The sequence below is a fragment of the Falco rusticolus genome, chromosome 4, assembly GCF_015220075.1.
Source record: "Falco rusticolus isolate bFalRus1 chromosome 4, bFalRus1.pri, whole genome shotgun sequence".
Taxonomy (NCBI): domain Eukaryota; kingdom Metazoa; phylum Chordata; class Aves; order Falconiformes; family Falconidae; genus Falco; species Falco rusticolus.
The window spans coordinates 70,638,065-70,654,657 of NC_051190.1; the positions used below are offsets into that span (position 1 = coordinate 70,638,065).

The window sequence follows — 16,593 nt, forward strand, 5'->3', positions numbered from 1 at the left end:
TGTCATCCCTGACCTTTCACAGAAGCACCATCCTGTCCCCTGTCGTGCTGCTGGGTGTGACATTGGAGCGTGACCCTTATGTCTGCCAGGTGACCCAATGTCACTTGTGAGAGCAGGGGCCAGTTGGCATCCTGCCCTCCCTCGGTAGGCTTCCTGGCAGGGAGCAAGCGGAAGGACTGAGAGTCACTACCTGTAATTAGCAGAGTTTGAAATTTGGCACGGAATTAATTTGGTCAGCCATAGCAGTGCTGTTGCTGGGCAGCAGAATGAGCTGTCAGTTACCTTTTTCTAAAAGAAATGACTCTGAGGAGAAGAACAAGTGATGCATCTACGTATCTATAGGCAAAAAGTTACATACTTTTGTACTGAAGCTTGCATGCAAAGCATCTGTTAAATTTGCTTATTTCATTATATTGTTTTGCATTGTCACTTCATAATTAGCATAGAAAGGTTGTAAATCACCAAATGTGCATTTTGGTTTTTTGTTTGCCTCCATTCTTGTTAATTTTAGAGACCATCCATGGAATTCAAGTTCACAATGGCAGTTAATTTACTCAATTAGATAGATGGGTCTCATGCAGATTAGCAATAGCTGTTTTACAGTGCTTGTTTTTTCATGACTTAATTGCTAGTTTACCCCCATGTCTACCTGCTTTTCGCTGAAATGGTGTGGTATTCTGTAGGCAGCTTCAACTAAAAACCAGAAAAGGGTACTGGAGGAGGAAAATATAATTTGCAAAGTAGGAAAGAGAGGACATTACAAAACAGTATTGGGATATGTCATTAAAGTACTATGTTCGGTAAGGAGTATGAAAAAATAATTTCTTGGTAAGTCAATATTATGCCAATTTTGATTTATTTTTCTGGCCCTTTTACAGTGTTTTGTATAATTTCTTAATCCATTCAAAACTGTCATTAGTCCCTTAGTAAAATATAACAACTTTACCTCACAAAAATATAGCAACTTACAGTACAGACCTTATGTTTCTAGGGCATGTGGTTTTGTGTGAATTATGGATAACTGGATGGTTTATGTACAAAAATAGAAATGGTTTGCCTTACATTTTCTGATGCTCTTTCCACATTTAGATACCAGGACAAAAAAATTATTCTAAATTGAAAGTGCTTTAATGAATAAAGTTTCTGTTAACCTCTCACTGTAACATCACACATGTATAATCCCTGCATCAGGGAATGATTCTGTAACAATAGATAGTCCTGTTCCTCATGGCCATGTGATGTAATATACTGAACTGAGCAGTCATTACACTGCAAAGGCTTAGGGATGCATTGTCAGGACAGATGACTACCAGCTTTTAAACTTAAATGGCAAGATTTGAGTAGTTACCAAGACAAATTCTAGAAGTTCTGCTGGTCCTCTTTCAACCACGTGCATTTTCTGGGGGGAAACACATCTATTTTTCTTTCTATATATTTAGCTTTGGTAGTTTATGTTCTCATGTTTGTTTTCCCAGACTTTGAATGTAAAGACTTAAATTTATTTTTAAAATACGCCTTTTCAAAGAAATAGCACCTGCTAGATATTGCAGGTGAACTCTTCACTGGTATCTCAGTTACCAGACATATTTGCATTGTAGATCCAGAATTCTTGCCCTGATGTACAAAGCATCTAGAATAATACATGGCAAGAAGCTATTTTGTTTCTAGTTATAAACCATGTTGAGTAATACTTTGTTCTTTTGGTTTTTTTCCTTGCCCGCATCATTCAAGCTTTAACTGAACTACAAAGTTAGTAGCCCTATAGCTGCATGACTAGCCTTCTTTCTGTATTAGGGCTTTATGATGGTATCTACAGTGGTGTTTCTGTCTCTGTATAGAGCTTTATAGTAAGGCATGTCTTCTTACCTGAATACCTGCTGTGAAACATCCAGAACTGTAGCGAACCCTTTAATACATTTGATCAAGTTTGGTTAGGCTTGATGGTTCTCCCTTTCCAGACAGCTTGGAATACAGCATGCTGCTTGGGTAGCTTTGTGTATTGTTTTATGAAACCTAGAGATAAAAGACATCACTAGATCATTTAGCATGATGTTTATTTCAGACCCTTACAGGCAAAAATCAGTGAAAAATACTGATTCTCATGACTTGACTTGTTTGACTTGTACCAGTGATGTACTTCAGCTGTTAGCATCTTATTTAAGATATAATATTGATCAGAAAACCTTGAGATGCCTTCTGTTCTTCATGGCTTGTTCCAACAATTAATTTTATTGTTAGCTATATCTCAATTTCACTATGGATTTCTCTAGCTTTAGCTTTCGGTTGGTTATTATTAGTATTTTTATGTGCTTAAAAAAAAGGTTTTATTTATCTGCAGGTTTTCTTTATGTAAAGTATTTCTTTAGCCCTTAATTTCTGTGGATTTTCTGTACTCAAGTTTTTCAATATAGCTGTAAGTATTGGGCACTGGGTTTGTATATAGTGTTCTAATGTTTGTAATCAGATTATAAAATCACATTTCTTATATTATTACTGTTTTGTTTACAGAATCACAGATTACCGTAGTTCTCATTATTCTGATCACTTGTCTACCATAACTGCAGGCTTGTACATCAAAGGTTCCCTGCGTACAGTCTCTCATAGGTGCAGACATGACATAAGGTCCTTAATTGTGTAATTTTCAAAAATGCTTTTGATTTGATTGGTCCCACACTACCAGCCAGTCCATGTTCTGACTACTTCCTACACTTTTCACTGTAAATCACTGTGACCAAATTTATGTAGTGAAGCACTATGCTGAAGGCAACTTTATGTACTTCCAAATAATTGACAAATATCTTGGATAATTGTGTTGAGTATTAATCCCTGCCAAAACGCAGTGTTAGCATACCTGCTCAGTAATGATTTGGTGACAGGCAAGTTCAGAAAAAAATAATTCATATAATGTGTGCTTTTTGGTTGATGTGGGTGTGAATGTTCTGATCACTTAATCGTTACCTCTGAAGCCTAATTATGGCAAATGAAGTATCGTCTGTTTCACTGATTGTTTTGGCAGGCCTGCTGAAAGGATTTTGAACTTGCAAGCTCATGTGCTTTTCCCAGTTGTTTCAACTAGGCTATATGATGCCTCTCTGTACAAAATTTGCTTCAGATTTTATGGAAAATACTCCACTAACATGTGTGTGTGTTATGAGGCTCATATGAAAGAGACATTTCATTATATGTTTGTTGATGGCAGATTAGCTCTCAAATACTGGAGGTTTACTTCTAACGCTATCATATTATGGGGATGAGGTATTTTGGAAGAATTGAAAGTTTTGGCAAGGGTAGATACTCAGAAAAAGATGAAAGACATGAAAAACTACAGTTTGTGAGAAGTTTTTTGTAGTTGAGGATACACTTATCACTGAGCATGGTTTTTTGTTAGTTTGCTCAAAGGTCCCAGTACAGCAGATGTATGAATGTATCATGACTTAGAGACAGATATATATAATCCCATTGATTTTATTAATAGTACAGAAATTACATTTTTTTTAAACAGGAATGTTTGCTCATATTTGCATTGATATTGAATAGTTTGTCTTTTTTTTTTTTACTGTATTTTCTGTGAATTCTGTGAAGTCTTGTTCATGCTTAAGAGCCTTGCAGAGAGAGGGAGCTCCAGCTTGATGTATCATACTTCCTTGGCAGCAGTTCTGCGCTTGTTTTTTTTTGTTCTTTCTCTATGAAGTGGTTGTTTCTTCTGTGAAAAATTCTCTGAATTCTGTATGTTTACATCAACTAACAGGTAAAATGAATATATACTTTTCTGAAAACTTTTAAAATATGGACCTCATACTTATTATGGAAGAAAACACAGCGGTTTTATTACATGGCACTTCATCCAAAATGCTGATTACTTATCTTCTAAAAATGACAGCTGATATAGGTTAAAGCAAATAACCATTAGCCAGATACTATTAATAATGCCACTGATAAAATTAATGTAATAACAAGGTGGAAGACTAACGAGGAAGGTCAAAGTATGTGATTATGTGCAAGTAATTCATCAAACTTCAAAACCCGGATCATGGTACCATAAAATAGTAAAATGTGTAGCCAGTATGGGAATAGTATTGGAGGCCTTCAGGAACGTGAAGTACTGTACTTTAAGAGAGTTTGCTAATTGTTACCTGCTAAAGTCTAGGCATCCCAGTGATGCATATGTTTATATGCAGTTCAAACATAGGGGACAAATTATATCTCTTTTTTTCTAACTTTAAGTTGTTAAATACACAGTCAAATTTAGTCTTTTGGTAAAGAACTTGATAGTTCTAAAGGTAGAAAATATTCATAGAAAATTAGTATCTTTGCGGTGGGAAGTCAGTAAATTACAAAACTTCTTCTGCTACAGAAGAACTAGAACTCTGTAAAAGTCATAAATCATGTAAAGGACCGAGGATTTTACTTTGGAGTGGTAGACATCAAATGGTTTTCATAGTGCTTACAATCTTGGATTATCCATTTACTTTCTGCTCTTGCCTTTTTTTTTTTTATTTTATTCAATAAACTAGAAAAGTTACTACACTGGGAACATGATGTATTTTAATTGCCAAATCACAGAAAATAGTACTTAGTGTAAGCTATTCATTTACCCTATTGAGCTTGAAGTCAGCCTCTGGTTTCACCAAGACTGTTTCTCTCCACTGCATTTCGTTTTATGAGCACCAGTAAGTCTGCTCATAATTAAGGTCTGCTGGATATTGGTGCCCACGTAGGGCATAGTGGTCTCATGGGGACGCCGGTGGACAGTGAGTAGGCTGTCGCAGAACTGGGAAGAATGTCTGAAATCTTTTTCTGCATGCTTTATCCTGCATTTCACTTAAAATTTATGCACAACAATGTTAGAACAGTATTTGAGACTGGAGGAGAAAAATGCATTTTAAAAGCCTGTTCTGTTACAGTGGATGGCCACATCATCTAAACCCAGCACCATCAGAATATGACACTAAGTATTAAGGGAACACTTGTGTTTCTAAACTCTGAATCACAGCTGCAGTTGTCGCTACTGTCAGCATGATCAAACACATCCTTGCTTTAGGTTGTGGTGGTGGCAGCAACACCAGCTTCCTGGCTGTCTGTCAAGCCTTAGCAGATGTAGAATTCAGCTGTCTAGGCATCATCTACTGTTTGGAAAACCTGGACCTTACTCTCTTTAGGGGAAAGCACTAGGTCAGGTCGTAAGTGTCTTTTGAGTTGCCAGTTGAATTGCTGGTAATGAAGAGATTACATGAAGGAGAGAGGTCTTCTTCCTGGGTGTCTGCTGTGGACTTCTGTTGTGAGGGTGAAATAGTTTGTGATCTGTTTTGCTTTCTCCATCTTCGCCTGGAAGAGCAACAGTGCTTGGCTGCCTTAAGTTGAGGCTTCACAGTGTACATCATTACCTTGGAACATAACTTCTTAACTTCCTCTACCTAAAATCCTATATGATGTTACTGTTAAACCACTTTTATGTGCTTTCCTATTCTAAAAAGTGGCTTTGTAAAGTTCTGAGGTAAAACCATTCTCAATGGGTTATTGGGAGTCCGGTGTCAATGGTGCTGTGACTTAAATTCTATTTATTTTTTTTTTAATTCAGTATGTGAGCCATTGTGATATGTAAGGGATGTGCTGAACTCCTACATCTTGTTGAGTATTTGTGGGAGACACAAGGTTTTTTTAGTTCTGGTTGAGTGCCTGTTTGAGGTTGTACTGCCATCTTCTCTAGGTGGGATTATTTTGTTCCTTGGATACTTAGCAAACAGCAGGGTGTCTTTCTGTGTTAGGTCTTCCCCTGTCACTTAAATGCCTGAAGAAAGCCTAGATACTGTCTTTGATACCTCATTTTAAAGTGGGTGCAGTGTCTTCTGGACATACTTTTAGAGAATTAGTTCTAAAACAACAGAAAGAGCCTAGGTGACCAATCTGCAGGCTAGGCTCTCATTGTTTAAAAGTTAGTTAGATGCATTCAGGCTTTGACTATTAACATATTTTGAGAGGGAGGATTAGCAAACAGTAGCTGACAGAGTGCAAGATTAAAGGAAAATCCAGCAGTCTTGCTATGTCTGCACTGTTAGTGCATTCCAAGTGAACATATGCAGTGTGCTTGATTGTTTTGCAGGACTGAACTACAGTAGTGGAAATTGTCATTTAAGGTAACGTCCTAGAATATTTTTGCCAGTATATGTGTTTGCAGTAAATAGCTGGTGAAGCCATTGTTACTTATCCATGCAAATCTTAACTCAGACTCTAGAAGCTATTACATAAGGCAGCTTTGGGGAAAAATGAGATAATGATTAATATATGTGAATTGATTATAAATATTACCTTATGAAGCAGACAAAAATAATTTTGCACCAGTATTGTCTTTAGTAACATCGAAACAATGAGAACTGCTGACTAACACTTTGGGGCTTTCTTTTAGTTTTGTTTTTTTGGGGGAGTATATATTATTTGATTGTGTTTACTGGGCATACTTGTAGAAGGATGCTAAAAAAAAATTCCAAATTCAAGTATTCACTTAATATTTCATTTATTGAGACTAATTTGACAATTATAAGCAAAATTAGAGATTTTTCACAAAACCAGGTCTCTGAACAATGTACATTTAAAAGTTTAAAGGATTGTTAGTTATTCTGTTAACTTTCAAGATCTGTATGAATTTCCTGTTCTTGTTGGACTTCTGAAAGGTACTGTGAAACAGTCTTCATTTACTGTTTTCTTAAATATTTGGTTCCTTAGAGTTTGTCAAGTCTATGGAGCCTTGTCACAGTGCTGTTCTTGCATGTATTCTGTTAGGAAAAGGAATTCTGCATCAAGAGTCTGTAGGGAACAGTCCCTCTGTCCTCTATAGGATTTTTTTTTTCAAGAAGGTTTTCATGAAAAACACATTTCTCCTCTGATGCTCAGAAGAGTATTAGGACATGGTTGCAAAGGCAGATAAGCTGATGTAACGACTCGGTGCCGCTGAGAGGTGTCATTCTCCTTTTGTTCATCCACCACCTTTAAATGATTTGGAGGTTGGTTTGTTTTTTTCATTTGAGTGTAAAGGAGTAATTTTCTATTAGATTAGTGAATTGAATTAATTTGCCAAGTGGATGGATGACTGTTGAAGCATAAATAGAAGAGAGAGGAGCACGTACACACTCAGTGGAGAGTGGAAAGGTGGAGGCAGAGTAGAACTTTCCTCTTTTGGCTGCAGCCAGCTGTTAGATCAGCTCTTTCAGTTTAGGAGCATCCAGTTATTTTGCATACAGCATATATTTTTTTAAACAATGAGGAAAAACCAAGAGTCCCCCTTGGCATACCTGAAGTTTCTGGATGCTTTCTGAGTGTTCACACTTCTTTTTCTGATCCTTATCCTCTTGTCTTTCCTAAAGTTCTGGCAATTTTCAGTCAACCTTTTATCTTTCTTTTGAGATCATCATATGTAGCAGATATGTTTTCAGCTACTGGGATTTAGGGTGGTGGTTTGTCCCTCTTTCCTGTCCCTGAAGTTTGCTGCTTCCATTTAATACCATTTGAGTGCCAGAGAGAGCAGAAAATGGTGATCAGTTTGAGCAATGAGGTCCAACATTTAAATCCACCAAAACATGTAAGTGCTAGAACAGAGCTATTTATAGTTGCAGAAATATGAAAACAGAGAAGCTATTTGTTTACTTAAAAGCTTTTACACAGCATGACTGACCATAGAGTAATATCAAATTGTCTAAAACTCACCTTTCTACCTTTGCCAGTTTCTTTGAAGCCACCTGGACTTTCAAAATCTTTTAATAGCTTTTAAATGCTTTCGCCTATACTAATCTTAATTGCAAATTGGTGTAGCAGTAGTAAGAAATAACTGTGATTTGGTGGGGCTTCTCATTTGGCCGTTAAAGGCATAGCTCAGATAGAAGAGGGGCTAAGTTGGTGCATTGCTGTTTGCTTTTCATAAATAAAATTATTATGCAAAACTCTGAATTCTCTTTTTAACAAAGAAATTGAAGCCTCTTTCTCAGTGGAAATAGCATTAAGAGTTGAGGAGCTAAGCCTGCTTCTGAATGATACTTCTCTGCAGTATTGGTAGCATTACTTTTTTTTTTTTTTTTTTTTTTTTTACTTCCATATAGAGGAGAAGAAGCCTAAAGTCAAGAAACCAAAATCAGAATTCCCTGTATACACAGTTCTGGAGTCACGTACCTATATACCATCGTATGATCATGGAGCTTCAATTGAAGAGATTGAGGAACAGATGGATGATTGGTTGGGAGGCAGGAACAGAACACAGAAAAAGAAGGTAAGTTCAAAATCTTTTCATGTTGTTACATATTTTAAATGCTGATTCATTTGCTTGCTGCTTAAGAAAAATGTAATATTGTATGTATACCACCACAATATTCATATACCATTGAAGTCCAGAGAAGTATTGTCAGGCAGAGGCATAATGGGAAAGATTATATTGATGTTCAATGTAATTTGTGTAATGATACTTGAAGGGTTGTTATAGTAGGATGTCATTGATTAAAATATATGAAAGCCCTCTATGGTTTTTAATATAAATACTGTTCTTGTTCACTAGAAATTAGTAGGACATCATGCTGTCAAGTTATATGAGGCTTGGTTGTTTCTCTTAATTGCAGTTAATATCATTTTGCTTGCAAGAATAGATTCTCTATTTAAAAAAGGAAAAAAACATGAAAAAGAAAGAAGAAACCTTCACTTTTTAATATCCAGGTGTAGTATCTTTTGATTATGGAACTGTTTATGTACTTTGTGCATTTCATCTGACTTATGGAAAAGTCCTAACAATTCTACTTAGGCCTATTGTTAAGGTACTTTCTACTTAGAGGTAAGGGTTCTTGGTGACAGTTAGTGTACTTACCTTCTGCTAAATTTTACTAAGACATACTGGCTTGAAAAGGTATAGTTTCATCTTGAAACTGTTTGATTCCTCTGTGCTTCAGATTTGCTTACTCCTTAATTGTTTTCAGGCTTGTGAAAAAATCCCTCACATTTTTAGCCAGAATTGATTTTTTTTTTCTAAAATAACTTGAATTTTGCATAACCTGTTTAATTATCTACCACTGTTGGATTCCTAAGCTTCATGACTTCCCACTTGTCACTTTTCTCTTGCTGTATCTTTTGTCTTTCTGTATTATTTAGTGCATCTGTGTTCTGTTTACTTTTACATTTCTGTAGCAAATCCATTCTGCAAATATTCTTAGCTTTTAATTTCTGTGTAAGGGATTGATTGACACTGAATCCTTGAACACTGGAGCATATTTTCATGCCCTTAAAGAAAGTAAGAACTTGGGTCCTTAATTCTGTAGGTGAGTTATGTGCGAGTAAAGAGCGTCTATACAGTCATTGCTTTGTTTATTTTGAGAGGTGTCTGTGCATTGGTTTCCTGTTAGTTAGATCCTGTGAACCAGCTTTGCTCACTAGGTTGTGTGGGCAAATTACTAAAGGAGAAAAGATGTATGTTTGTTTACAGTAGTTTGGGTTGGTTGCATGCTTGACTATCTGGATCCCCAAATTCACTTTTATCTCTGATGGAAATTGAGGGGTTTTTTTTATTTCCGTGAAAATGAAGGAATTGAGTAAGACTGGGCCTATTTCAGACATAATTTTGCATCTCCTACACAGAATGTATAGAAGTTGTGTCTTCAGAGACACTGCTAAGAGAACAAGTTGCAGGTTCATCCTTTCAGAAACAGGAGTTGCAGAAATTAAAATATCAAAGAACTGTTATTAAAAGGTAAGTAACTTGTTTTTCTACACCTAGACCTGGAGGTTCAGTATTGTATCTCATCACTTCAAATGAGTTCATTTTTTGAATTATATTCTGTTAGGTAGGAATGGCATTAACATCTTAGGGACAAGCAGGCAATTTGCAAGTATACTGTCTGGGCAGAGTGTTTGTCCTGAAAAGCCGAGGTGTGCTTCTCTTTCCTGACAGCTAATATGTTACAGCAATGCAACATCGACATTTAATACAGTAGTGGAGAGAAACACATTCATAAACTGTACAAAGAAATAGAGAATATGTGTTACTGGCTTTAGTAGCTTGTAGGACCCATTTGTATGTCAACATGAGAATGGCTGTGTTATATGATTTGTAATAAGCTCCCTGGGAAAATGGTTGTACCACAAGTGAATTGTTCCTGTCATGTGACACATTCTTTGTTTTAGAAAGATGTATTTTCCTCCACTGCAATCACACATGCAAACTGAGAGAGTGTCCCTTTTCTACCTCCCTCTTCTTGCATGGACATGTAATAAAGTGCTGTGTAACATTCACCTCTCAGTTCTGCTGGTCTTAGGAAAAAGTGACTCTTTCATAAATCATTTTGCCATCAGACTTTCTTGCAATTGTCATGCTTCACTCATGAGAGAGCTTTTGGGTTTTTTCCCCCTTTCTTTAATGATATCTCAGGGATGTGCACTATGTACGGCCTACCCATCTTGAGAGTAGTTATCTGTATGGTAAGATAAAAGTACCTTCATATAGTGGTATGTTATCATATCATCTGTTCAGAAATAAGGAAGTGGAATTGCTGACCCTGGTGTTGGTATCCCAAGTGTTGATGATTATAATTCATTTAATATTGTTCACAAACCTCTTTGCACTGTCAACATTTGTACTTTAGGAGGTGCCTGTAATCCATGGACGGGACTAGTGTTTTGGAAGTGGTGTACCAAGCAGAATGCCCAATTTGATAAAAATTTAGATTGTATTCAGTTATTAGGTTGAAGTCAGCCTGTGTGATGTTTTTTTTCTTAATACATGCCGATATTTGAATACTTTGGTTCCTTTCATTTCAGGGGACCTTTTTTTTTTTTTTTTTTTTTTTTAAAGGTGGTTTAATGGTTCGTGGGCTGCAGTCCTGTAAGCTGTTTACTGATGTTTCTTCTAGTTTGGAAGAGTACATTTGCACTCTTTGGAAGAGTGGATTTAGAAGTCTAAGGTTATGAATTTAGATGCATCAAAGCTGAATAAAAGAAATTCAGATTTTTATTGTTCCATCTGCAACAGGAATCTGGATATTTTTCTGACAGGTATTAGTCTAGGAAGTAACATCATAGACTAAATAGCTCTGTAAAGTAGATATATCAGCATGGAGAAGATAATGGCTTTCAGAAGTCTGACTCATCATTGTTTCATTAACCTTACATAAGAGCTCTACATTTTATTTGTGGTCCAAGAGTGTGCCTTTGGCCCTGCAGAAAAATAAAATTAGAATTTTCTTCTTAAAATAAATATTATTAATTATTTACAATAACTGGAATTCTGTATTTGTAAAGAAAAAAGGATATTTGTGTTTCTGTCACAGGTTTGATTGATTTAGAGTTGGTGGTTTCAGAGGCCAGTGTCCTGGGCTTCCAAAAAAAGAAAAACAAACCACTTTTTGTAGCCTAGAAAGACATGTTATTATTGATCTTTTCAATGTGTCTAATAAGTCAGGAGGTGTAGGAATAAAGTGCAGCTTGTCAAAAGTTAAGCTATTGGATACTGTAACTGAATACAAGAAAAAGATCAATGTTGATGTTAAGAAACAGGTCAAGAGGAGTTGGGCGGAGAGGCTGGAATTAAGACTAATCATGATCTGGGGATAACTTCGGAAGAAAACAAGTAATTTAGTGTTTATTGAAGGTGATCTTGAAAGTAAAGGCTGATGAAAATTGCTTGGAAATGAGAATTGCCATCTCTAGTGGGGAGATAAAATTTTAATAACAAATTCAGAAGACTTTGTAGGGTAGACCTTACCCCAAAGTTCATTTAAAGTATCATCTGTACCGAAAAGCAGACAGCGTCCTTTCTTAAAAAGGAAAAAAATACATGCAACTGTCACCCTACGAAGTGAGCAAACTCAGTTCAAAATAAAATAACATCAATACAGAAGTACATGGAAAATAATATAAAAAGCAGTTTGGAGTACCAGTGTGTGTTTTGTATTGGTCTACTAAGTTTAATTGATAGGTGCTTAGAAACATTTGGGTTTTTTTCTATCTGGTCTGCGAATATAATATGGAAGCTAGTAATGTACTGTTGATTACTGTTTCCATAGGGTTTAAGTATTGAACAGCTTCCTTCTTAGGCAAGGTAAAATGATCTACCAAGAGATGTAGAAAGAGGAGTGTTTTCTGATTTTTTTTTAATTATTATTTTTGTTGGTAAATTTGCATAGCTGACTGAAAATGTGCTTAAAGCACAGCAGTTATTCTGTCTTAGTTTGCGAACACACTAAGTTCATGTCTGTAAGGGGCTTGTCTTGCCATGTTGTTAGCCTCTACTTAGAACTGAATATTAAAAGAAAGCGAGCTACTGGGAGACTCTTAGATAATATTCAGTATTACAGTACTGAGAGGTAATTCTTAGGCGTTTCTCTGCGGTGATTTGTCCACCTTTAGGACTTTTTGTATAGTCTTGATTGTTGCACTTTCCAGAAGTAAAGAAAAATTAACAGAAAGACTAGATCAACAATAAAAATAAATTTAGAAAATCATATTTATGAGGAGAGGTTAAATAGATAGAGGTTTAGACCAGAAGAGGGGAGCTGTTGGGGGAATAACTGGATGCATCTTTTTTTCCAGTCTGTTCCAGGCTGTTTCAGGTAAAATTATAACCATTTATCATTGATTACTACCTTTCATAAATTTGCAGAGAAAGAAATACCGAATTTAGCTTGCAGCCAGGATGTTTAAATTCAGATCTGGGAAGACATGCGGGGAGAGATGCGTAACTGGAGCGTGTTGCCTAGCCCATTTGTGAAACCTTTATTTGACCATCTATCCTGTTCTTCAACTCCATCTGTTGAAAATAGTGTGAGCAGACTCAATTGTATTTGAGAGCATGGAAATTAAGTAATACAGCTCTTGAGTGTTTATTTTCAGTATAGGAAAGAATATACTTACCTAGCACAAAATTGCATATTCATATAGCACTGTTTAACACTATTCATGCAAACTGCATATGACTGTGAAGCTTAGAGGAATTACTAAAAGCTCATTGTCATGCTGTTAACACACCTCTTCAAAGCAAGCACTGAAAAAGTTTTATTTCTAAGATTGTTTTTGTTCTGTCACTGAATGTTTGTACTCCCAGATCTTCCAGGTTGTTAAGAGGAGATATGTATCTTGATTTAGTTAGCTTGAGCTTCTGATTTTTTATTATTATTTTTTCTTCTTTATCTGTCACTAAAAATTGACTGGAAGAAGTGTTCTGTGTATGTTTGTTAGGAAGTACGGGAAATTTGGAGGGTATATTGCCATGGAGTTCCTTCTAGGTTTTGTGGCCTGCATACATTGTTAAGCCACTGTTGCATTCATTTTTAGCCATTTAACATCTGCTTTCCTGTTTGGCAACCTATTATGTGGAGTGGGAAGAAAAAGCAACTTACTGGAGGACGTGTTTTGTTACATCGGATCTTGTTCTGTCCTTTCTGCAAGTATTCATGCAAGAATATATATGTATTTACTGTTTCTGGAATGATTCTATTGATGAATCATTGCCAAGTAATTTCTCTCTGTGGGATTTCTCTCATTTTCTTTGTTCTGATTTGATTTTACATGATTTGTAACATGGGTTGTTTTCATGAAAGCTCAGTGTTTATGTGAATGATGTTACATGAAAATCTTGGCCCTTGAGAAGTCAGCGGGAGATTTATCATTGTCTTCAGTGGGACGAGGATTATAATTCCTTTTGGTTTACAGATTCCTCATCTTTGCCCACTGGAATCTCCTCTTCATTCCATATAATGATTTGACTCATTTGTCTCTGAAGATAGAGTTCCAAGTTCTACCTCAGTGAGGGGTGAATACTTTTGACCTTTTGATATTTGCTTGCTCTGTAAAGGGGAGATAAAGGTGGAGAAAGACAGTGCCTGATCCCTTCCAGCTGGACCAGATGTATGGGTAGAAAATGATGTTTCTCATTATTTTTGTTTTTCATTTTATCCTGCGGCACTGCTTGGCATTTGGGTATTTTTGATATTGCAGGAGCACCTGGCTTGATTTTACTAAAGCAGGAGTAGTAAAAACTATTTTTGTGCACAAAGTTTGGAAAGCTTAGATAACATTGATCTCCTGCATTTGCTACACTTTACCCTTAAATTAGGATTATTAAAAATGCCATGAAACAAAATTATACATAAGCTTTTACACAGTGGGTTTTACACAATTTATTGGTAGATGCTGGAAACACAGTTAGCATTTTTTCCAGTTTTTGAACCTGTAGGCAGTGGTCATCTTGTACTGAACACTTTTTCTTGTTAAAATGCCATTTTTATGTTTATCAGCTTGGGCCATCAAAGCACTCTCCTTCATAGATAGGATATTGATAAACAAGTGAGCTTTTTAATCACAAAGGAGGTTTTATTTGAAAGTTATCTGTGGAACAATGATATAAAATAACTTTAAATGTACAAAGGAGGCCTCTGCTTTATAACATTAAAAGGAAAAATGCTATACAAATGCTAAATTATTATTTTGCTAGTTTAAAAAGTATAGTTTTGACATTTAAATCTTAGTAATTTTATAATCTGGCACATTTCATAATTGCCAGCTAGCTGCCACCTGCTCTCTTCTGCCTTGAATCTTCCCACATCTGTGCTGCTTTGAAATCTGAGTATGCTTTTTCTTTAGGAGCAAATAACATGGTGCTTGTTCTCATCAGATGTCATATGACGGATTACCTGAATACAGTTTCCAGGCTTTTAAAAAATGTTAATTCCTTAAGCAAGCAGTTTGTATCTTAGCAGGATTAAGGTGCTGTATAAACCAGATGTTTTAATAAATTGGTCTTTGAGGGGAAGGGTTACTCTTTTAGTGTGCTAGCTGAGGTTACCTGATTTCAAAATAACTTAATCTGAACAGTGAAACAAATACGGTATCTGAAAAATGTGTCTATATTCTAATGCTTTTTTATTCCTGGGACAGGTACAAGTAAGCAACTAGCAGTCTGAGGTTCCTTACGGCGTCCTGCTAGCGTGCCTTGACCCAGACCCAGAGAGATTGCTGTAGACTCTCTCAGGTCGAGAAAGTAAATCACTCTGTGGGCCCATTGAATTTAAGACACTATATTGAGACTGCCAGCAACCATACCTGTTAGTGTCAGTTATGAAGCTGTTCACTAGGAGCTAGTCTAAGCTCATAATACACTTTAACCTGAGCTCCAAACTCTCATCAGATGGTGATGACTTTGAGTCACTATTGATCTGGGCCATATTGAATTTAGTAACCCTGAGGTGAAAATGTCAGTATTCTATTACCAGACTCTTAAGCAATGTAGTGACTCTGAAAAGATACCGCATTTAAAAAAAGAAAGGAAAAAAAACTATCTGCATTAGAGTGCTACTGAAAGTGTTAAGTCATAAGACTTCGGGCTTTACTATGGTTTAATATGCTTTGAATCACTGCAAATGCTGCAGGCTCAGCCAGAGTAGAATATTGGGGTTTGCATTTTAAAGTAACTCTACAGTTTGTGTCCTACAGGTAACTCCTACAGTTATCATATTTACATCAGTGTTAGTGAAAAAGCTAGTTTTGTCCTATACACATACTTATTTAAAAAAGTGTTTAAGTCTACCTATATAATATACTTGGGCTCCTGCCTGAGGTTGGTGAGCAGGATCAGAACAATGTAAGTTTTTTTTTTTCTGTGCGGCAGAACGATACTGATAAAATATTGATGATAACAGTGGGACAGTGTAGAGAAGGAACGTTTTTGTCACATACTGTGTGAAGCAGGGAACAGGACTCAATTTACCAAGAGAGTAGACAGGCCCTTGGTTATTCTAAACTTTTTGTGCAATGGTTTTGTCCCATATGTACATATTAGTAATTCTGTTCCCCTTTCTCCTCCAGTCAGCCTAATGACTTACGATGTTCAAATCCAAAGTAAAGTCCATAAAGGTGTAAATATTTTAATAGCTTTAAGGAGAGAATAAATGTGATTTTTTTAGAAATATTATTTTTAATTCTCGAGTTTTCCTTGGAGAAGATGACCCACATGTTTAAATCTGGAATAAGACCTCTTTGCTTTTGACCTGTGAATATCAAATCATTAGGGTCAGAAATCCGATTTCATCTGCTGTATTAAACATAGTGGGTTTAATCCTCAGCTTTTCTTAAGGAGGAATAAAGTTAAAGGGTGGTGATGATTATTCTTCAACCAGCATCTCAAGCTGGTGTTTTCAGTGTTATGGCAGATATACATCAAAGAACAAATTGTATTTGTAAATACAAAATGAAGAAAATAAATTCCCCTAGTGATGGATTCAGAGAAAATAGTTGTTATGACCGGGACAAATGTCAGAAGTAGTAAGCATTGAACCAAGGGTTAGAGACTTTTGCCTAAAGAGGTGAGGAATATGTAAAGACTGAATAAACACTAACTGAACTACTGCTATGTAAGAATGTGGAATTTTTCTGCCTTTCTCTTTTGAACCTGTTGGTTAGGTTGGATAGGTTAACAAAGCATAGAAAACTTTATTTCTTTATATGTTCTTGAATTTAGAGAAATAATGGTGTGTTTATAGAATACGTAATTCAGTAATATTCTGCTCTCAAATGTACCGTGCTCAGGCTGGCTAGAACTAGTTTGGGTGGAGAGGTGTTGTGATCTATGCAAGCAGG

General features: G+C 36.1%; 1 protein-coding gene across 1 annotated transcript in view; it reads left to right on the forward strand.

Annotated features, from left to right (window-relative positions):
- The window catches only part of DNAJC1 (DnaJ heat shock protein family (Hsp40) member C1), a 113,442-nt gene that overhangs the window by 60,880 nt on the left and 35,969 nt on the right, over positions 1-16,593 (forward strand). The window contains exon 8 of the mRNA XM_037384886.1: positions 8,088-8,254. Coding sequence (XP_037240783.1) covers positions 8,088-8,254 — 167 coding nt within the window. The remainder of the gene's footprint in view (positions 1-8,087; positions 8,255-16,593) is intronic.